General features: G+C 32.6%; 2 protein-coding genes across 2 annotated transcripts; both read left to right on the plus strand.

Annotated features, from left to right (window-relative positions):
- The first annotated feature begins 11,643 nt into the window (after positions 1-11,643).
- Positions 11,644-13,381, plus strand: LOC100792037 (cytochrome P450 89A2). The gene has a single exon (XM_003529376.5). The coding sequence runs from the start codon at positions 11,747-11,749 to the stop codon at positions 13,247-13,249; it is 1,503 nt and encodes a 500-aa protein (XP_003529424.1). The 5' UTR covers positions 11,644-11,746; the 3' UTR covers positions 13,250-13,381.
- Positions 13,382-16,779: 3,398 nt separating this feature from the next.
- On the plus strand, positions 16,780-21,105 carry LOC100783737 (probable arabinosyltransferase ARAD1). The gene is made up of 3 exons (XM_003528497.5): positions 16,780-17,861; positions 19,166-19,531; positions 20,444-21,105. Exons 1-3 carry the CDS (start codon positions 16,911-16,913, stop codon positions 20,618-20,620), a joined length of 1,494 nt encoding a protein of 497 aa, XP_003528545.2. The 5' UTR covers positions 16,780-16,910; the 3' UTR covers positions 20,621-21,105.
- Positions 21,106-24,788: the final 3,683 nt, after the last annotated feature.

A 24,788-nucleotide genomic window follows, 5' to 3' on the forward strand; every position in this document is an offset into this window, starting at 1 on the left:
TATTTATTTTATTAAAATAAGTATTTTTTTAACAAATAAGTTTAAACAAACTAGTTCAATATCATCTCTCTTATAAGTGATTATAGTGTAAATATCCAATTTGGTCCACAACAATTGGATTCCTGAAAAATAAAAAAATAAAATTTTTAAAAAATATCACAAATTTATCTCATTATCAATTTTCTCAAATAACCTAAACAATTAATTTTACCTTGAACCTATTTGTCATCCTAAATTTTGTTGCCTATTGCTAACGCAAAAAGACTAAATTGTTACCAAATTTCGATGAACTAAACTAACACCACTCACCACCAACCTTAAACATGTTTTCACAAATCCCCCTCAAAAAAAATAAAAACCACCATTGACTCATTAACCACCATCAAGTCACACCAAAACTCTCCAATAACAACGAAATCACCATCTCTATCAACAGTAATAACAAACCTCTGTTGCAAACAACAACAACAAACTAAAATGAATCACCGTGAACAAAATCATCTCGCCACTGACTACTTGCAACCCCACAAAGAAACAAGGAAAAAAGAAAATAGGAAAAAATCAAAGTACAAATCCCCTTTTTTCGTTCTCTTTTAATTTTTCTCCTTTTGCTTCGATTTCATCTGTCACTCACACGAATCCATTCTCTTGTAGCTTAAACATCATGATTAAAATAAATTATCAAACTCATGACTTTCTGTGCGTCCTCCGTGGCAATGGCAAGCGTCAACCTTCTCATGAATCTTTGGGTACATAATTTTAGGGGGAGGATGAGGTAATAGATAAAATCGTGTGGGGTAGTGTTAAATTTGCGGGAGAGACTAATATATAGGTTTAAGTTACTTATATGATATAAACTTTCTTATATAGAATTAAGATATAAAAGTAAAAGAAAATTGAGTGTGAAGAATGCAACAAACAGTTTTATATTTTGAAAAGACAAATAATATTAATTAAATAGTTTATGTATGAAAAATATTATTATTGTTTTACTTTTTTTAAGTAAAAAAGACATTCGGTGCTAGCTTCTTTTAATTGAGTGTGATTTATTTTAACGGCTATTTACATTGAGTGTGTCTATATTAATTAAATAGTATTATTAACGCATTTGTTTTACTTTTGTTGCTTGAATCAACCAGCATATATTGTTAAAATAATTAGGCATTTTTTATAATAGAAAATAATAATAAATCCTGATTACGAAAATCAAAATCACAAGTTGATTACTATTACTCAGAAAAGGAAAACAAAATACCAAACACTCCACAAATTCTTAGGTATATGCATTTTTTTGTTTTGTTAAAGTATTATTGTAATTTTTATATATATGAGTTTTTGTACCATGTATTTTTAATAAAAATAAATTAAAATTAATATACATGTCATATTATAAATTAAAAAAATTGTAATTTATCATAAAAAATTGTAATTTCTCTTATAAGGATGACATGTTAAATTAAGATACAGTATATAATCTAGATAGTTACAAAATTTTAAAAATAAAAAAAAAATAAGTTAGAAAAAAAATGGAAATTTAATTAAGTAATTGGTACATTTTTAAATCCAAAAAATACTATTACTTTAAGTGGGAGAGTATGTAATTAACAAGGGCAGAATGAGACTAATAAAAATTGTCCAAGATCAAAGCGGTTACAAAAAATTATGTCCTCTTTATCTATTGTTATAAATCATAGATAAATGGATTTAGGACTAACTTACCTATAATAAATGGAGGATAGAGATAATTTGAACATGGGTGATATCTCTTTAACTATTTAATCTTATATTCTTTAATTATTTCAAACATAAAAGAGGTTTTCTTATTTATTCTTTTGGAAATTTATGCACAACTATATTTTTTTAATATCTATTTTATGTTATATTGGTTCATATTTACTGTTAAAATAATCACTTGATATTTGTTAATTGTTTGATTGGGTTAAGTTATTTCTTTACATTTTTAATGATAAATAATAAAATAAATCACTATTGTGTAAAAACTACCTTGTTATATAAAAAAATTCAAACTACCCCACTAATATGTTTTTGGCTTTTTTAAAAACAATAAACCACGATTATTTAAAAAAATGATATTTTTTAATTTTAAAATTTTGAATATTTGTTAATTGTTTGGTTGGATAAAATTGTTTCTTCACATTTTTAAGGATGAATAAAAAAAAACAACTATAATGTAAAAAAACTGCCTTTTATAAATAAAAAAAATTCAAACTACCCCACTAATATGTTTTTATCTTTTTTTAAAAAAATGAACCACTATTATTTAAAAAATTTCATTTTTTATTTTAAAATTCCAAACTACTATTTGAAAACATCCATTTTTTTAATTTTAAAATGTCAAACTACTAAATATTTTTTTGAATTTTTATATTTCAAACTACCTCACTACTCTTTTGACTTCTTAAATGAACCACTATTGTTAAAACAATGGCTTGATATTTGTTAATTGGTTGATTATATTAAGTTGTTTCTTCACAATTTTAATGATGAATAATAAAATAAACTACTGTCATGTAAAAAAATGCCATATATATATATATATATATATATATATATACACATGCGCAAACTATCTCACTAATTGATTTTTGGCTTGTATTTTCATTCCTTTCCATCTGTCAAATCTCACCCTATAGTGTCTAGTAAACAAATTGTGTGACAAAAGATAAGAATCGTTACTCAATTTTAAGAATAAAAATGATCTAGCGATAGCTACGTAACAAACTAATACTTGGTTAAATAAAAAACAATGATTCTTCATCTAATCAAAATCAGAAAAAAAAAATCAAAAGTTAAAATTAGAGAAAATAAAACATGAAAAAATTGGGAAAAAAAAAAAACAAAGGAGGTAGAGATGAAGCAAGATAGAGTGGTTGGTGCAGAAATAAAAGAAAAAAGATATACATTAATATGGAAGACCCCTTCTCAATTATAAATGAACCCAACAAAGATGGTATAATTTAAAGAAAAATATTCAATAACAAACAAAACATGAATAAAAATAAATATTTAAGAAAATAAAAGAAAAATTAACCTCAGAATTTTGAGTAGCTTCTCAGAATTGTAGTAGACCCAAAATACAAAAGATAGATATTTTATCGTCTGTGCAGGAAAGAGAAGTAAGTTTACGATGGTTACGACTTACAATAATGTGGAGTGTTAAAAATAACAAAAAAGATAACAATATCATGTTCTTCAAGATTGTAGCTTGCATTTTAAATTTAAAAATTAACACATAAATTTTAGTTTCAATGTGTTGCACACGGAGAAGAAGGTCGGATCCAGTGGTCAAAATTGTAGGGCATTCAACTTGGTAAGCTATATTATCTTGTTTAAAAAGTCACATTAATAATTATTAATAGTTTTAACTGAAAAGTTATTGTTGTTCTAGTGAGATCCTTCATAGTTTGGCGTGGGTGGGAGCTTCAAAAGCAAACCGAACGAATGAATGAACCAACCTTTAGTAGTTTCAAACCAAACCAAAGTTGTGGTTGCATGGTATATCATCATATTCATATCACAAATTCATAACACAACAACAACAAATCAGAACACACTCACTTTCTTTAGTACTACTCACTCACTTCCGGTTTCTATTTGCGACAACACAAAACGACATCACTCTAATTGTCTCATTTGTTAAGAAAATAGAATCTGATAATTTTCATTGATATGAAACAGTGAATAAATACATGATCCTTTCAACATCTTTCAAGATTATTGAGGAAAAAATATCAAAAAAGAATCACAAATAAAAAAGGAGAAAATATATAGGAATTTGGATCAATTACAATTTAAATTCAAATCATATCCAATCCCTACAATTAATGGATTCTAACACCCCCTCTCAAGTTGGTGCATGGATGTCACACATTTCCAACTTGTCAAGAGAATTACTAAGGACCTTGGAGCCTACTGTCTTGGTCAGCATATCAGCAAGTTGTTGTTCTGATCTTACAAAAGGAAAGACAATAATACCATCTTCAATCTTCTCTTTGATGAAAGCGATAATAACACCCTCACGGTATTGAACTTTGCAACTGGTGCAAAGGTTTCTTGGTAATCAACCCCAAAGGATTGAGTGTAACCCCTTGCAACTGGTGCAAAGGTTTATATGTTGCCGGAAAAGCGTAAAAGGCTCGTTGGAAGATGGGTAACGAGCAGACAGGTCCACCAGGACAGTGGGTCACTGAAAAAGTGACGGCAGCTAGTGATGACTGGAAAAATTTCTAGGAAAGGAGAAAAGGGTCGTTGCAAAGCGAAAGCAAGTTGCCAAAATAAATATGACAACCATAAAGGTCCCCCAGAAAGCGGAAACATAGGAAAGAAGTTTGCCAGAAAAGGTGTGGCGAGTATAAAGATCCACCGGGGACAACAGGTCCCCGATGGGCTATCCCCAGTGGGAAACAATTTTCTTTACTCCATCCTGGCTTTGGAGTTGGCTATGGTACCATGTTAACAAAATGGTATCAAAATAATTACATTAATTATACATAAATAGAGGATATTTTTTTCCACTAAATCAAAGATAATATCTCTATAAACTATAATTAATACTAGAATCAGAATATTAATTCTAATTTTCAACACTCCCCCTCAAGCTGAAGCTTACTAAGCAATCAACTTGTTACAAGAAAATTTATTCCCACTAATAAATAAAAAAACATAACAGAAATGGAGTTCCACAAAAAAACATTTGAAGGACAACTTAGGGATGTTGATGGAGTTGGGGAATATTGCTTGAAAAAGAGAGAGCTGGAAAACACATCAACCTCAGAAGGTTCAAAGCAAGTTCCGACTTTCTTAAAACCAAGAGTTGGATGCTTCAGAACCAATGGTGGAGTCTCAACGGGGGGATAGAAAAAAAAAGAACAACAGAAAGGGAATCGGAGGAAGACAAGAACCATGGTGGTAGTGGGTGCACCTAGATTGCACCGGAGAGGAGTAGATCTGACAAAACGTGAAAAGATTAAAAAAGATGGCTAGAGAAGGTGGTGGCACATGCCAGCTCCGATGGCGCTGGAGAAAGGTGGGCTTGACTGACGATGAAGAGACGAGTCCAGTGGTGCTAGTAGTTACAGCTTCTGCACAGCGAAATATGGTTCACCGGATAAGAACACTGATTAGAAAAGTTGTTGAAAAATAGAAACAGTTCGCTAGAAGAAGAGCAACGAGTTGAATGGTACAACAGAAATTGAAAAAAGAATGATAGAAGAAAGGTAGCGAGCAAAAGGGCTCACCGGGGACTGTCGCTCCCCAGTTAGGTACGATTTTTTCTTATTCCCTCAACCAGGCTCTGATATAATGTTAAGATAATGGAATATGATAATTTTCATTGATATGAAACACTGAATAAATACATAATCTTCTTTACATCTTTGAGGACAAAGTATCAAAACAGAATCACAAATAAAAAAGAAAAATATATATAAGAATTTAGATCAATTACAATTTAAATTTAAATCATATATAATTCTTACAATTAATAGATTCTAATCTCATCATCTATCATTATACAAACAAGTTCCTAAATGCCTATGTGTCGCACTGTGGTTAACCCATTTTCCCGCCCAAAAATGTCAACATCAACCTTTTTTTTACGTTTTTCTTTATTTTTTATTTTACCAATACGGTAAACCTTTTTTTATGTTTTTTTATTTTTAATGTTACGGATACCGATGCATTATTTTATTGCATTTGTTCTGTTCTCTCTCCCCCATTTGGTATTCCACCATCTTACCGTTCTCTCTCCCTAATTGGTATCTCCCCTTTCTCTCTTCTTTCTCTCCATTTTTCATTTTCATTTCTCCAAAAAGCTTCGATTTTTATCTTCAAACTCTATGAATACAGGTTCGTGTGCTTGCTTTCTTTGTCAAAGCTTAATTTTTTTTGTGTTCCTGACGTTGTTTTCTCTTGGTTTTCTTGCATTTTGGGTTCAAATCTATAGCATTGGGTATCTTTGTGACCGACAGCAACAACGAAGACAACAAATAGTGTCCGACATTTGGAGGACAGATTTGTGATGTATTTCATTTCTTCAAAAAGCTTTGATTTTGTATGTGTTTTTTTTCCAGTTTTTTATTTTTTCACTGCATGTTCATTGTTTCTTCTAAAGCTGTCATTTTTATCTCAAAAAGCTTCGATTTTTATCTCCAAACTCCATGAACACAAGTTTGTTTTCTTGCTTTATCTCAAAAAGCTTCGATTTTTGCCTCTATCCCTCTTGATGTGGTTTTGATGTGCTTCGTTTTCCCTCCCCGTCTTCTTCTACATTTTCTTTTTTTTACCTCTATTTGCATTTGTATGCGTTTTTTTTTTTGTTTTTTCATTGCATGTTCATTGTTTCTTCTAAAGTTGTCATTTTTATCTCAAAAAACTTCGATTTTTATCTCCAAACTTCATGAACATAGGTTCGTTTTCTTGCTTTCTCTGTAAAAGATTAGATATTTGTGTGTTCCTGAGCCTTCTCTAACGTTGCTTTCTCTTGGTTTTCTTGCATTTTGGGTTTAGATCTATAGCATTGAGTATCTTTGTGACCGACAACAACAACGAAGACACCAAATATTGATTTTTTTTTCTCAGCCTTATTTGATTGTGGTTGAGTATTGTTCTTCCTTTGCATTTCATGTTTCTTTTGTTCTTGTTGAAGATATACTTTTGTAACTGCATAATATTTTATTTTTCAGTTTTTAAAATAGGACTTATTAAATAAGTTAGTTTCCTATATTTTAGGAGTAAGTCAGTTTTAATGGATTAGCCTAGTCAATAAATGGTTCTTATCTTTAAGGAGCAAGTTAGTTTTAATATTCTGTTTTGCTAATATGTTGTTATCTAATTAGTTTATCTTTTGTTATTTATTTATCGCTGCTGAGAACAATTTGAATTAGAATAGAATAATTCTATTTTCTCTGCATACGCATTGTCTCTCTTCTTTCCTCTATTTTTTTTATAATTTCCTCCACAAAACCAACAGTTCTATCTTTGTTTTGTTTTGTTAGTTCTCGCAGTGAAAAATATTTAATTTTTTGTTGTTCCTGAACCATGTTGACCTTTTTGGTGTTCTTGAACATTCTTCACCATGCTTTGTTTTCTTTGCAGGAGAAAGCTTCGTTTTCTTTGCTCACGATGCTGACGTGGATGCGTCCGTGCTTACGTTTGGCAATGTCAAGAGCCTTCATTCCCGCCCAAAAACGTCGGTGTCAACCTCCATTTATTATTTTTATTAATTAATTAATATTAATGATTTTTATTAATTTTAATTTTATTGTGCATTTAATACTTTTTGTCTTTTGCATTGCTTTTGCTCTGGTTACGATGTGTTTATTCATTTATTTCCATTGTAAATGTAAATATGTAACAATTAATTATTTATATTTTGTTCCCAAGACGTTTGCCTTTTCAATGCGTTTTTATGTTCCCAAGACTTGGTTTTCCAATGCGTTTTTCTTTGCCTTTCCAATGCGATTTTCTGTTCCCAAGACTTGTCTTTCCAATGCACTTTTCTGTCATAATGCTTTTAGTCATCATTATAATAAATTAATTATTTTAAAATTTAAATATTAACATAAGATTAATGTTTCAAACGAATAGTAAATAAATAAATAATAAATTTAATTTAAAAATATAAAAGATTAAAATTAAACTTTTAAAATTTAATTTATTCAAATAAAACAAATAATTAAAATGACAAAAAATTCCCACAAGGCATTCTTGTTGAGCGTAGGCACTGAGACCTTCCACCATTCTTATAAAATACATTATATTATTATGTGTTAGTCGCTCTTATAATTTTAATCATAAGCCTTCATCGGATCTATTTTTCTTTTCTCTTTCTCCTTTATTCATCATCAAAATAAATCAAATTCGTCAATGTCAATCAGCATTTATTATTTTTTAACTTTTGCGTTTAATTTGCTTCAGTTTCCCTTGAATGAATGTTTCTTGGGCTGTTTGGATTTTGTTGAGCTTTCACTTCAATTTTTTAGTATTTTGTATGATATGAAAATAATCATAATTTAGACGTTTACTTATTCCTACTTAGTAGGTACTTAACAATCAATTTTAAATTATACTATCAACTTTAACATATTATTAAAACCAGCTTCAATTTTGTATTTTTTTGTCATAATCATTATCAATTTATTAATGTTTAATTAATAAGCATATTTTTTTCTTATTTTTATTAATTTTCATTTCAAATTAAATCAGTATATCATAATAAAAACATGATAACAATGATAATGTGCATAGATTAATTTAATGTCAATATTAGAAAAATCGTGACATGCACTATTCTTCCAATGCATGAGTATAAAGATTTCAAAATAAAGATAGTAAAAACAATAGACACGATAAAGTAAGTTATAGTATTAAAAAAAAGTAAATAACTCACACTAATAGCGTAAAATAATTTATACATTTTGAAAAAATAAAAAAATATTTAAGTGTAGTTAATTTTTTTTTCATCAAAAATAAGTTTCATACTTGAATCAAAGAGGAGATATTTTAAATTTTTATTGAAGAGTTAGATATTTTAATTATGTTAGTTAAAAAAATAAGATTAATGTTAACATAAGATTAATGTTTCAAATGAAAAATAAATAAATAATTAATAAATATAATTCAATGTCAATCATCATCAAAATAAATCAAATTCGTCAATGTCAATAAGCATTTATTATTTTTTTATCTTTTGCATTTAATTTGTTTCAATTTCCCTTCAATAAATGTTTCTTGGGCTATTAACAAGTCTACGGTACAGATCTTGACACATGTTTCAAATTCATATTTTATTTGCAATACTATTAACAAGAATGAGTATATCTCCTTCTGATCCTCCATGAACATTCAAACTAATTGGAATGACTTCATTTGCAATACTATTAACAAGTCTACACCTTGACGCATGTTTCAAATTCATATTTTATTTAATGTATTTTTTCTATCAATACTTAAACATTATTATTATCCAAATAAACTAAATTTTCAGTCATTTCATAATGAATTTTAACACTATTGATAAAAAAAAGTTAATGTTTATACCAAAAATGAGTATATTCTTCATGGCCACTCAAACTAATTAGAACGACTTCATTTGCAATATCATTAGCAAGTCTACGGTACAGACCTTGGTACATGTTTCAAATTCATATTTTATTTAATGTATTTTTTCTGTCAATACTTAAACATTATTATTATCCAAATAAACTAAATTTTCAGTCATTTCATAATGAATTTTAACACTATTGATAAAAAAAAAAGTTAATGTTTATACCAAAAATGAGTATGTCTCATTCTGATTCTCCATGGCAACTCAAACTAATTGGAAGGACTTCATTTGCAATACCATTAACAAGTCTACGATACAGACCTTGAAATATGTTTCAAATTCATATTTTATTTAATGTATTTTTTCTGTCAATACTTAAACATTATTATTATCCAAATAAACTAAATTTTCAACCATTTCATAATGAATTTTAACACTATTGATAAAAAAATTAATGTTTGTACCAAGAATGAGTATGTCTCTTTCTGATTCTCCATGGTCATTCAAACTAACAGGAACGACTTCATTTGTAATACCATTAATAAGTCTACGGTACAAATCTTGGCCCATGTTTCAAATTCATATTTTATTTAATGTATTTTTTTTCTGGCAATACTTAAATATTATTATTATCCAAATAAACAAAATTATATAAGTGTGTACATGTAGTAATAATTTATATGTATGAAATCTCAAATATTAGTATGAGTTTGTGCATCGGCACGACGACTCTCTATCTTTATACAAATAAGGCTCTGCCTTGGCTGACGTGTCACTTATAGTATATGTTATTATAAAATTTATTGACTTTTCATATTTATGTTTGTCTTTTTAATTTTTCAAATATTTTTTGTACATAGCCTCTAACAAAGAAAATAAATATCATGATTACGGGAAGTGTAATAGCCTCGCAATAAATATACAACAGTCTTTCCATAATAAAAGTCTAGCATAGGAAGTGAAAAAGATTATCATTATATTCATAACAAATAATAAAAGTCTAGCATGGGAAGTGAAAAAGATTATCATTATGATACAGTAATATGCACTAATCAGCAATAAATATGTATGATGCACGGGAAGTGTAAAAGCCTAGCGCTTAGTATACTAAATACATTATTAACTATTCAGTTATACTGTTCATCCCCCAACTATTGAACAGTATTCGAGGAGTTTTAAGTTTTTATACTCGAGTGTTGGTACTATTTTGTCATGCTTTCATTTTTGTTCATTATATCTATTCATGAAATCCATCATTGTATCTGTTCATGAATTTGTTGAGATCTTCATTATTTTTATTTTTATTAATAGTAACTGTAAGTATTTTTAAACATTTTTCTTCGTGTGAAAATATTTATTATTTAATAAAATAAATATACGTTACCAAGAACAATTTAATAGTGGTGGTACATATTATATAGTAATATGTTATTAAGATTTATGATTTTTTCACTTATGGTATATGCTATTACAAGATTTATTGATTTTTCCTATTTTTTATGTTTATCTTTTTAATCTTTCAAATATTTTTTTACATAGCCTCTAATAAAGAAAATAAATATCAACTATTACGGGAAGTGTAATAGCCTCACAATAAATATACAACCGTATTCATAATATTTCTTCTAGCACGGGAAGTAAAAAAGATTATCATAATACTGATTAGCAATAAATATGAATGACACATGGAATTTTTTGTACACAGCCTCTAATAAAGATTATCATTATTTATTTTTGACATTGTAATCTTTACGTTTTTTCTTTATAATTGTTCGTTCGTGAGTATATTATGTATGTCTGTCATAGTACTTTGAATTGTAATTTCATTAACTGGCCTTATTTTTTATCTTTGTAATCTGAACCATATTACTGGACTATATGATTATTTGTTATTTTCTTAAATATACAAGTTAATTTTTTTTATATATTCTTAAATATTAGTAATACTTAAAAAAGTTAATGTAATATTCAAATAGGAGTATGAGTCCGCAGAAAAAGACTCCTCCAGCAAAGAATTGCTCACGTGGGCTTTGGTCAAAGTTGCGCATTCGGTGATACCGTGCTTGTTATTGGAAACCATGGTAGAAGAAATTCAACTTTTTTCCTCTATCAGCAGATGACGAGTGTGTAATTGTTCAATTTTCAAGCATTCTTTCAATAAATTATAAATTTAGACATCACAGAATAATTTATAATTTTTTTAATAACATTTAAGGGTAAAGGTGTTCGTAAAAAGTGAAAATCAAACAGAAAATATTTTCTTTATCTATTATTATAAATTAAATTATTTAATTTATTTTATAACCATCATGATTTGGACCTATGACCATTGGGTAGTACCTAAAATGTTTACACAAAATTCGATCCTTTAAGTTAATATAATTATAAGATTGGTTTTCAATCTATAATTAAAAATTATCACTCCTTCCGAAGACCTGATTGGATAATAATATATTCAGTATGTTCAATTTATTTATTTAAGATAATTTTCATTTATTTATTTTATTCCTTTTATATTTTTTAATCCATCCTGCTGCCCACGCCAAAAAAATATCCATCCTTTTGCCAATAGCGCATTGTTTCACGTGGTGATTGATTCTCAGACCTATATCTACAAGACTACAAAGCTTTCCTCGCTCACTCTGGAGGAAAGGTGAACTGCAACAACGAGAACCACACATGGAAACCTGGTTCATCATCCTCGTCTCCCTCTCTCTCTGCATCCTCATCAGAGCCATCTTCTCCCTTAACAAAAAAACAATCACCACCCCACCAGGCCCTTCCAACATCCCAATCATCACAAGCATCTTATGGCTCCGAAAAACCTTCTCCGAACTCGAGCCAATCCTCCGATCCCTCCACGCCAAATACGGCCCCGTCATCACTCTCCGCATCGGCTCCCACCGCGCCGTCTTTATCGCCGACCGCTCCCTGGCCCACCAAGCCCTCATCCAAAACGGCTCCCTCTTCTCCGACCGCCCCAAAGCCCTCGCCGTCAGCAAAATCATATCCAGCAACCAGCACAACATCAGCTCCGCCTCCTACGGTGCCACGTGGCGCACCCTCCGCCGCAACCTCGCCTCCGAGATGCTCCACCCCTCCCGTGTCAAGTCCTTCTCCGAAATCCGCAAGTGGGTCCTCCACACCCTCCTCACGCGCCTCAAATCAGATTCATCACAATCCAACAATTCAATAAAAGTCATCCATCACTTCCAATACGCCATGTTCTGCTTGCTCGTTTTCATGTGCTTCGGTGAACAACTCGACGATGGGAAAGTCAGAGACATCGAGCGCGTGCTGCGACAAATGCTTCTGGGCTTCAACAGGTTCAACATCCTCAATTTCTGGAACAGAGTCACGCGGGTCTTGTTCCGCAAACGTTGGAAGGAGTTTCTCAGGTTCCGCAAGGAGCAAAAGGACGTGTTTGTTCCGCTTATAAGAGCCAGGAAGCAAAAGCGAGACAAGAAAGGTTGTGATGGCTTCGTAGTTTCCTATGTTGACACGTTGTTGGATTTGGAGTTGCCTGAGGAGAAACGCAAGCTGAGCGAAGAGGAAATGGTGTCGCTGTGCAGCGAGTTTATGAACGCGGGTACGGATACTACTTCCACGGCGTTGCAGTGGATAACGGCGAATTTGGTGAAGTACCCGCACGTGCAAGAAAGGGTGGTGGAGGAGATTAGAAACGTGTTGGGTGAGAGTGTGAGAGAAGTGAAAGAGGAAGATCTGCAGAAACTTCCTTATCTGAAAGCTGTGATTTTGGAAGGCTTGAGGCGACACCCGCCAGGACACTTTGTTTTGCCGCATGCTGTCACTGAGGACGTAGTTTTTAATGATTATTTGGTCCCTAAGAATGGGACGGTGAATTTCATGGTGGCTGAGATGGGGTGGGACCCTAAGGTATGGGAGGATCCAATGGCATTTAAGCCAGAGAGGTTTTTGAATGATGAAGGGTTTGATATAACTGGAAGTAAGGAGATTAAGATGATGCCATTTGGTGCGGGGAGAAGGATTTGCCCTGGCTATAATCTGGCTTTGCTTCATTTAGAGTACTTTGTGGCTAATTTGGTTTTGAATTTTGAGTGGAAGGTTCCAGAAGGATTGGATGTGGATTTGTCCGAAAAACAAGAGTTCACTGTGGTGATGAAAAATGCATTGTTGGTTCATCTTTCTCCTAGGATCTAGACTCTGTACCCATCCCATTGTAGAACAATAATAAATTATCTATTAATGAGACTATAAGAGGTTGGGAATAGTATAAATTGGAATTGATAGATACTATTTTCCATTAATGCAAGTGTGGTCTATTGGTTTTTACTGTGTCTTGAGTTTTACATGAACCATCCAAGAAGATTCTCTGCTGCCGTTGTGCATAGCATAGAGTGAGATCTATGTTGTGTTTACTTTTGAGAAGTTCTGTCTTGCACTTTGTAAGTTGATGAGCAGTTTCATGCAAGATTTTCACTGTGGAATCCATCACTTTGATTCCAAGTGTAGGTATATAGATCGTAAAGTTAGAAGTATAACTTAGTCATTACTGGTTAGCCAAATGGAATGAAAAATAGTTTGAAAGAGGAATTTTGTTTGTCCAAAGCAAATAAATGGAACATAAAAAAATGGTTGCACTTCATAAAAAAAAGAGAAGGATATTACAATTCTATAAGAAGAAAGAAGAGAAATTCTCTCTTAAAGAGAGAAGGATATTACAATTGAAGTCCATGGATGAACTTTTAATGGATTTGCAAGTGTTTGTCCAAGAGTTTCTTTTGAGAGAGCATTTGACAATGAAGTTCTCTTGGAATCTCTCTCATTCATTTTGTGTCCCAAGTCACTTATTTATAGGCCTTCGATGACTATTCAAAAATCTCTTGAACAGATGTGACTCTCAGGAGTTATTTTCTGAAGAGTTGTGAATCTTGGAAGTTATTTTCTGAATTTTTGAATTCTTGACTTGGATTAAACTTGAGAAGTGCTTATCTTTGGCATCATCAAAATCATGTATACATACATTCACATTCTCCCCTTTTTTTATGATGACAATCAAGTGATTTCCTTTCGACATCATCAAAATAATGCATAATCCACATTCTCCCCCTTTTTGATGACGACGCTCATTATCCAAGGCTTGATCTTTTTGACATCATCAAAATCTTCATGATTTACATTCTCCCCCTTTTTAATGATGACAACCAACTGTAGGTTAAGAGCAACAACAACAAAAAAATATACATTTGTATATAGTTTTACTCCCCCTTTGTTTTGCAATGATTGCTTATATGAGACAGTTGAAGATTTCATATATAAAAAGCTATCTCATAAAGATTTCATATATCTTTTATGTATTTCTCCCCTTTTGTCAACATCAAAAACAAATTATGAATAGAGAAGAGAAAAATGTTACTACTTGTTACAATGTATGATAATCAAGTGATACCAAAAGAAGACATTAAAACAATCATTCAATATTAATCAAGCAAAAACAAGTACTATAACACATCAATCAAACACAATCAAATACAATCAATCATCAAACATTTCAAATCAAATTAATTAAATTAACAATCAACTAACTATGCACGATAATTTCTATTAAAAAAATTCAAATTTCAAATTTCAAATTTTATATTTTAAATTTTAAATTTCAAATTTCAACTTCCAACTTCAACTTCCAGTTAACTTCCCCTTCCAACTTCCAACTTCCATTTCCAACTTTCAACTTCCACTTTTAACTTTTAACTTCCAATAACTTCCATTTCCAACTTCCAACTTCAACTTCCAGTAACTTTCACTTCCACATTTTAATTTCAAATTTCAAATTTCAATTTTAAAATTTAACTTTTCAAATTTCAATTTTCAAATTCAAATTTCAAATTTCAAATTTCAATTTCAAAATTTCATTTTCTAAATTTGAAATAGTTTTTTTAAAATATGAAACTAATTTGAAAAGTTTAATACATTCTTTAAAGACAATAAAAAATTCAATCAGGAACAATCATACAATTAATCAAATATAAAATATAATCAATCAAACTAACAAACATTGAATATCAATCAAGCAAAGACAGTTACATCATCAATCAATTATCAAACACAATCAATCAAATTCAATCACAATCATCAAGAACAGTCTAAACTCAAGTAGAAAACAAACATCAAAAGTAATCAATCAAAGACAAGTGATTTGTTGGTATCATTTGATATCACTTGTTGGACTTGTTGATCAAGTGGCCTTTGTTATCTCCATAAATCATATATTCACTTTTCTTAAGATTCACTTTTCTTAGGGAGAAATGTGGCATTTGTTTGTTGTCTTCATAAATCACATATCCACTTATCTAGGGGAGAAATATGAATAAACTTTGATGCATGTCATGTGTTTGGAGAAATTGCTATCAATGTATCTACTTTGCTCTTCTCCGTTTTCATAATCTTTCATCATGATACCCAAACTTTGATTTTATTCTTTGAATCACTTGAAGAATTTATGACATTATCTTCCCAAGTGATGTATCCTTTCTTTTCTTTCTTCTCTTTGAAATTCCTCTTATCAGATTTTTCATTCTTCTTTTGAAGACATGATAATTGAATCTCATGTGCTCAGCATTTTGGGGCTAAGGAAGAATCTTCTTCTTTCTTCTTTCATCATCATTCCATTCTTTAATTTTTATTTACATAGTTGCATTTCTCTCTATCATTGTAGGAATAAAGAATCAAATGCAATGGCTTCCCATATCTTTAAATCTATGGCTTCTATAAAGATCTGCATTTGAGTTTTCCAATAATGATAACCCTCATCATTGAATATCAAAGGCCTATTAATAGAATTTCCCTAAGGAAATGAAAAGTTAGATGATGTCATATCTATTCTTGATGTTTTTTAAACTTTATACAAGAATCTTGTTCTAATACCACTTGTTTGACTAGAGGTCTCAATAACTTAAAAGGGATAGACTCAGAATGCAAAAGAAACAACAATCAATTTAATAATGTTCTTTAAACATACAAGACAAAATTGATTGCAACAAAATAAATGAGATAAGGGAAGAGAGAATGCAAACACAGTTTTATACTGGTTCGACAAAGTCGGTGCCTACGTTCAGTACTCAAGCAACCCATCTGAGATTTTCTTTTCTCTTTGTACATTCCTTTACAACTTCTGAACCACATAGGGACAACCCATCTCTTGTGTTCAGAAATTCTTACAACTTAAGAGACCCTCGGTCCCTTAATCAATTTCTTTGTATAAGAAGAAAGAAGAGGAATTCTCTCTTGAAGAGAGAAGAATATTACAATTAAAGTTCATGGATGAACTCTTAATGGATTTGCAAGTATTTGTCCAAGAGTTTCTTTTGAGAGAGCACTTGACAATGAAATTCTCTTATAATCTCTCTCATTCATTTTGTGTCATAAGTGACCTATTTATAGGCCTTTAATGACCATTCATCAATCTCTTGAATGTGACTCTCAATCGTTATTTTTTCTGAAGAATTGTGACTCGTGGGAGTTATTTTCTAAATTTTTGAATTCTTGACTTGAATTAAACTTGAGAAGCATTTATTTTTAACATAATGTATATATACATTCACATAAATTAGTTGGTATTTAACATTTATTTACTCATGATAACAACTGTTGTCCCAATAATAATAATAATAATACAATAATCCATAACCCTCTATTATTGCACCCTCCCCTCCCATTTCATTTTTAACCCATTTTGCATCAACATTTCATTTCATACAATGTAGTGTATAAGACGGACCAATTTAATCGAATTAATGCAAGGTGGAGAGAGATCTAATGGTATAATTGGATAATCTTCACAGAGCCGCATATATTAGTTATTATGCATACATTTAGTAAGTTGAAGAAAGTGCCGATGATGCCGTACTCCAAAAACATGAACGAGGAAGCCAAAGCCAAAGCCAGAAAACCCAAACCACCGACTTTTGTTTCCCGTTTCAGCACCACTTTCTCCGCAATGGCTCGAAAACCCCTTCTCAAGCAAACCCTAGCCACACTCTTCCTTCTCTTCGTCCTCTACGCAATCTTCAACGCCTTCTTCCAGCCCACCGATTCCTCCGCCTTCGACGCCGCCGCCACCTTCTCCTCCGCCTCCTCCGTTCTCCTCTCCGGCGCAACCACCAAATCCCCCGCCATCAATGTCTTCCTCTACGATCTTCCCCGCAGGTTCACCTCCGACGTCATCCATCACCACGCGCTGGCGCGTGGTGGCGCCTCACGCGTCACCCCTGATGACGACGCGGCGGCGCCCAAGTACCCCGGCCACCAGCACATGGCGGAGTGGTACCTCTTCGCGGATCTCTCCCGAGCCGAGTCCGAACGCGCAGGCTCGGGCTCGCCCGTGGTTCTGGTCGCGGATCCCGAGGAGGCGGATTTGTTCTTCGTGCCGTTCTTCTCGTCGCTGAGTTTGATTGTGAACCCGGTTCGACCGCCCGGGTCAAATTCCGGTTCGGAGAAACCGGTTTACAGCGACGAGGAGAACCAGGAGGCGCTGGTGGAGTGGCTGGAGAAGCAGGAGTATTGGAAGAGGAACAGTGGGAGGGATCACGTGATTGTGGCTTCGGATCCGAATGCGATGTACCGGGTCATCGATCGGGTAAGGAACGCTGTCTTGCTGGTGTCGGATTTTGGGAGGCTGAGACCCGACCAGGGATCGCTGGTGAAGGATGTGGTTGTGCCCTACTCCCACCGTATCAGAACTTACCAGGGTGATGCCGGTGTTGAAGATCGTAACACCTTGTTATTTTTTATGGGAAACCGGTATCGCAAAGAGGTATTGCATTCTATTCTGTTGGTGATGACCATAGATTTCAATTGAGATGATGAATTGTTGATGTGTAATTTTGATGTTTGTTGCTCTACCGTGGTTTTAAATTGTGGTCATGGTCAAGGTTTTGTTGGGATCCTTGACATTGTGAAAAATTGCAAACATATGCAGCTTGTGTCGCCGTAATTGCGGTTGCTGAGAGCCCAAAAATCTTGACACCACAGCCAATATTGCGGTTGTTGATGTTTTTGAAAGCCTTCGTTCTACCTACATTGGAAATAATTAATTTAGCTTGTGTTTAGAATTAATGCTGGAATGAACTTGCTACTGAAAGGCCAATGAATTTTGATCTAGCTGGGAGACTTCGGCCATGAACTTTTGAAAATTTATCTTAGTTTAGTTATGAATGTAGTTTTAAAAAGGAAATTGAAGGATGATAGATTCAGTGAGCCCATATCCTTGCTTTTCTATCAATCTCTAATTCTAATCTACCCCCAGTCTGATATTATGGTGCTAGTAACAAGTTTAGTAATGAGCATAACGGCCCTATTGTTCCGATGGAGAGAAGAACCTATGATTAGCTTTTTGGGAAATTTCCAAACGAACAAATTCCATGAAATCTTTCAGTTTCTTATTTTACTATGTTCAACTCAATTTTAGCATTTTATTTAGGCATCTACCTTGGAGCCTCCTCTGTTGAGATCTTTGCATACCTTGTGTTCTGGCCTTTTTAGTTTCCTATGCATTAAATTTCCTTCTTTGCTGACTGTTTGCAAAACCAAGCTTTCTTTTGTATTTTGTTTTTACCTTCATGGTATCAATTGTTGATTTTGTAATTAGAAGTATAGAATTATTATGCTCATGTATCTTTTTGTAAGAGTTTCCTTGGTATTAACAATACATTCTTTAAAATCCAATGGAATTGAGTTTAGCTCAAGGGCTTAATCCCCACAATAAGGCAAACCAAGGTTGAAATCCCTATAGGAGGAAGTGTCCACATTTATTGTCCGATAATGTCTCAAACAGTGCCTCAGATAGCATTTTCTCTGCAGGAAGATATACGTGGGTAACCTAAAAAATTGGCTTGGATAATGTTGCACTTTCTGGTGGTCTTGTATGCAGTTAGTACCCCTAGTTCTCAGTATCTATTAATAAGTTTTCCCTTTGTATTTTTATTGAAACATTTGAGCATCATGTTGTGAGTGTTGTTTTCCTTGCATATGCTTAAATAACCAGAATATTGGCCTTTGATTTGGACGATTCATTCTTCTTGTTGTATTGATTCCTTTTTGTCCTCATCTGTTTTATAGGGAGGGAAAATTCGTGATATACTCTTTAAAATTCTAGAAAATGAAAAGGATGTCATAATAAAGCATGGAGCACAATCCAGAGAGAGTCGGCGGGCAGCTTCACAAGGAATGCATACATCTAAATTCTGTTTACATCCTGCAGGAGATACTCCATCAGCCTGCCGACTGTTTGATGCTATAGTTAGCTTGTGCATTCCAGTGATTGTCAGTGATAATATTGAGTTGCCTTTTGAAGATACTATAGACTACAGAAAGCTTGCTGTATTTATAGAAACTTCTTCTGCTATAAAGCCAGGATATTTGGTCTCAAAATTGAGAGCACTGACCCCAGATAGAGTCTTGGCATATCAGAAAGAGCTAAAGGAGGTTAGTAGTGCTGGCATAATTTATTTTTGCAATAAAGTCTGGGGGTGTTATTACTACTTCTGTCTTTCACTCCACCTGTTGCATGTTTTAATCTCTTGGAAAGTATGACGCAATCACTATATAGAATTATACTCGGTGGACTTTGATTGACATTGCTACTTATCATAGCCACTAGCCCAATAGTATTCCTTTTTCTCCCTCATTCATATACATGTTATATTGGTGGGAAAACAAGTCCCTTCATTGTGATCTTTTAACTGAAGTAATTAATTGTTAATTTTCATTAGTAAGAGTGTACTAATTTCTGGTTGTTTTCCTGCTATAGTATTTATAATATGTGAAAATTGATTGGAGTATGTCCCTTTTATGTAAACAAGAATCCTTTTTCCACACCCCCCTCTAAACTTAGTCTTTGAATAAATGCATAACACTTATACATCTTTATGCTAAGTGAAATCCATAGTGATTGGCATTTTCATGATGTATTAAACTAGATCTTCAATAGTTAATTTGAATTAGGCAATTAGTGCAGTAGATTGTCATTGCTTCTCTCTTCTATATTATTAATGCCACCCTTGAATCCTTTTATTCTGATGTGTTTGGGTTGCATACATTGGTGCTTTCTCCCCGTTGCTCAAGTAGAAACTGTAAAATGTCCTAGAAAGTAGCTCCAATTTATGTTTTACTTTGTCTGAATTCTATATGAAAAATATAGTGGTAAAGAGCATTATTCTAGCACTTATTTTAACAGTATGGATCTTTTGAAATGTAAATTTCATTTACTAAAAAATCCACTTATTAACTATAGGGACTAAAAGGGAAAAGTTTGGAAACTTAGGAACTAAATAGGTAATTAAACCTTTATTCTCCCCCCTGCTATTCCTGGCTTTAATATAGTTTATCTGGTTTCAGGTTAAGCGATATTTTGAATACGAAGAACCTGATGGAACGGTTAATGAGATTTGGCGCCAAGTTTCGAAAAAACTACCCCTGATTAAATTGATGATTAACCGTGAGAAAAGGTTGTTTGGAAAACAAGTGGAGTGCTCTTGCGTATGTACAAACCAGACTGCTGTTAGAACCCTATAGCACTTATCCCTCTATCCAGTTTGGCATTCCATGAAATCTGTGGCTCAGTTTTGTCAGGATACATTTCAAGGTGATGAGTACATTTAAATCAGGGATCAGGGATAATGATAGTTGCGAATATGTTTTGTCTCATATTTCGCATATGGGTGACTTGATGATAAATCTCAATCTACTAAACAACTCATTCCCCCAACAAAATGCGCATTGAGATATGCAAGAGAAGTTATTTGTGTAACCATCAGTATCCATTACATTAGAAATCCTTCCATGTACTGTGGGGCTTGACTCAAATCTGGTATATCTCGAGGCTGTGCATAGGTTGTCACCTGCCATGTACTACGACTATACCGAACACGTTCTGTTGTAGATTCCAATATGCCCCAATAAGTTTTACGCATTGAGATCTAGACTAGGAGGGGAAAATTACATTATACCGTGATTGAATTGTACAGGATGAGAATAAAGTTATTATTGTTATTCTTTTACATCATAACTAGTTTTTGTCTAGGTTGTAAGATTTGTTTTATGAGGCCTTTGAATCCATTTAAAAACTGTTAATTGAAAAAAATAAAACACCTACTAATTCCTATTAATTGTTTCTGTTGTAATTTATAAACAATTTTTTAGACTAAATAATTTGATTACTCATTGGTTAATGCATTTTCTGAATTAATTTTTTTATTACCTTTAATTTTAAATTTGGATAATTGATGTAAAAATAACTTGTATTCATAAAATAAATAGATGATGAGATAATTAAATTAAATTGTTTTTTATTTTTTATGTTTATTTTGAAATTCAATTTTTTAACCTTTTGCAACATGTTTTAAAAAAACATGATTTTTCGAAGTAATATTGTAACTCTTTACCGCTGTAATTTCTTTTTGTGAGTTTTATTAATTTCCATGATAAATGACCCTGTTAAAATTTTTAGGAAAATAAAATATAAAACGAAATGATGTGTAATTAAAATTATAATATATAAAATTAATTTAATTGAAATGAGACAAAAGTCATCTGTTATTAAAACCATATGTTTTAAATGAATTATATCGGGCAGTTTTTGGAATATGATGAGAAAAACAACACAAATTTTTTTACGTCCTTAATTACATGCGCTTTTGTGTTCTTTTAGATGTCAGAAAGCCTCTAAAAAATAAAAGAAAATGAAGAAGCTCGGCGGAGAAGCGAAGGAGGTTCCTACTGTTACTTATGTGGCTTATTAGGCCATGTTGACGAAAACTGCATGAAGATTTTGTCCTTGACAATGATGATAGTAGTGCCTGTGGAACAAAATTTGAGAGCTAAAGGACAAAATATGGGTGGCGCGGGAGGTTCTCGGTGGCTGAGAGAGGGTGGCGATGCTAAGGATCCAGCGGTTTCCGACGGCATTAATTCTGACATTAATGGTAATAATTCCAGCATGCATTTAATGCAAATCAAAAGGAGAACAAAAATAGTTAGAATTTATGACAAACATTTTCAAAAAATCCGAACCTGATTGTCCAGATAATCTGCTACATTCAGTGCCAATTACGGAATCAATGGAGGATGATATGAAATATGAATGAGGAAATCATTAGCAATCAAGAAATAGTTATTGCTGAGCCAAATGAGGCAAGTCACGTGCAGACAACCATGCACAAGCAAACACTAACTAACCCAACACAAGTTACACCACCAAACCTGTTTTTAAAAATTCTTTTTTAATGGTGAGCCCCGATATGGAGACTTACAAGGCACAATTGAAATATAAATGTGAGGTGAAATCTTATATCAGGTAAAAATAAAAAAGTTGAACACCATATGCATATTAAGTGAGGAGAAGACACATAAACCTGAGCTTTAAGATTTTAGATTAAAGTGTGACGTTAAGACGGTTGCTCATGATCTATTGGTGTAAATCTTTCCGGTATTTATCCCCTCAGTTCCCCCAACAATAGGTATCAGAGTCGATGGTTCTACTTGGTGACTACCATGTGAAAAGTGAGTAAAAAACCCATAAAGGATAAGGTAAAATCTCAACCTGACAATAGTTCTAATTCTTTATGATTTGGTGTGACTGTATTATGTAGATGTTTTTTTTTCCCTTTGTGAAACCTTGGTTCATGCTAGTAGAATTGAAGAAATAAGATTTCAACTTTTTTTGACTTTTGTTTTGTAGTCAATGACATTGGTAGAGAATGTAGCTTAGCTCCTTTCCAAGAAAAAACAATATGATTATCATTTAATTAATTACTATTCAAATTTTATTCATCAGATCAAACACCCAATTTGGAGATTAACATGTTATTATGGCTTCCCAGAAAGAGATAGGAGAAAAGAGTCATGGAATTTGCTGTGTGACCTAGCCAATGATACTTCTTTCCCTTGGTTAACTTTTGGGGATTTTAATGACTTACTCTCCGACGATGAGAAAATTGGCTTGATTGATCACCCCATGTGGTTAATAAGAGGCTTTCGTGAGACCTTGAATGACTGCAACCTATATGATCTCCCCATGAAGGGTTACCAATTTACTTGGAATAGAAGTCGTGGGGAGAATGATGGGATAAAGGAGAAATTGGATAGAGGGGCTGCAACTTTGGATTGGATTGATCTTTTCCCAAATTTCAAAATACTCAATGGGTTGTCACCAAAATATGATCATTCTCCAATCACCATGAAGCTAAATGACGTGAAGAGAAGACATTTTCAAAAACATATTCGCTCTGAAAATGCTTGGTTCCTTGAAATCGAGTTGAATGGGGTGGTGATGGAAGTTTAGAATAACTCCCCATTTGATAATTTTTGTGGAAAAGTTTCTCTTGTTCCAAAGAGATGAACGATGGGGAAGGAGGATTCCCAAAAATTTCTAAGAACAAATTGAAGCTTGTAAAAGAGATTTGGAGGTTTCTTGTCTTTCAAACGATGCCTAAGATCCCGCAACCTTTTTGGAGATCAAAGCTAAATTAGGTGCTCTTATTACTCAAGAAAAAACTTACTTGCATCAAAGATCAAAGATACACAGGCAGAAAGTTGGTGAAGTTAATTCAAAATTCTTCCATTCATTTGCAACTTCCAGGAAAAAGTCAAACTTTTATTTCTTCTCTCACTCATCGTAATGGAAATGTTGTCCATGACCATAGAAAAAAGTGTGATATACATATTTCTTATTTCAATAATCTCTTTAGTGTTAATAATAATTATAATGATTTCATGACAATCATTAATAATATTCTCACATTGTGTTTCTAATTATGATAATAACTCTCTTTTGGCACCCTTTACAATTGAGGAATTTGAAAATGTTGCTTTCCAGATGAACTCTCACAAATCCATGGACAAGATGACTTAAATCTAGCTCTTTTCAAAATGTTCCGGCATCTTTGTGGTCCTAAAATTTTTCACACTGGCATATCTTGGTTAGAAGCAAGAAACTTTCCACCCCAAGTAAAAGTACAACAATTGTCCTCATCCCAAATTAATAATAATCCCTCTAGTATGCCTGATTTTTGCCCTATCTTTCTATGTAATGTCTTTTACAAAATTATTTCCAAAGTTCTTGTCAATCGTTTGAAACCTATTCTTCCTAAATGTATCTTTCAAGAGCAATCAACCTCTGCTCATTACTTTCACCATTGATAGTTTTCATTGTTGGAAAACACCAGCACTATTTTTCTTTTCGTAGACTCAAAATAGACACTTAGCAGAAATGAAAAAATAAGAATAGAGAGAAGAAAAATGACACCAAGAATTTTTAACACAGAAAACCCTTTCAATGTGAAAGGTAAAAACCACGGGATCAAGCCATTAAATATCTCCACTATTTAAAAGTAGGATTACAATTACTCTCTTAATACAAAATAATATCTCTCAACCTCACCCAATAAGGATAATTTAAAATTCCTCTCAACTCTCAATGTGATGGAAATTAGAACTCTCTTTCTCTCAAAGAATAATACAAGAACTCTCTTTCTCACTCTCACTCTTTGGCTGGAATGAGATGGGATGCTTCAACTCTTCACAAGTCTCCCTATTTATAGGAGAGGGGTGTGACTTCCTTCAAGAGTGAGTGGTGAATGCCAATAAATGAGCTACATTCACAAAGCTCCTTATAACTCTAATATTCAATTTTCTAAGTGGAGTGTGTAAGTCTCAAGGTCAAAGGAACCTATTGCAAGCCCTT

Source organism: Glycine max, chromosome 7 (assembly GCF_000004515.6).
Source record: "Glycine max cultivar Williams 82 chromosome 7, Glycine_max_v4.0, whole genome shotgun sequence".
Lineage (NCBI taxonomy): Eukaryota > Viridiplantae > Streptophyta > Magnoliopsida > Fabales > Fabaceae > Glycine > Glycine max.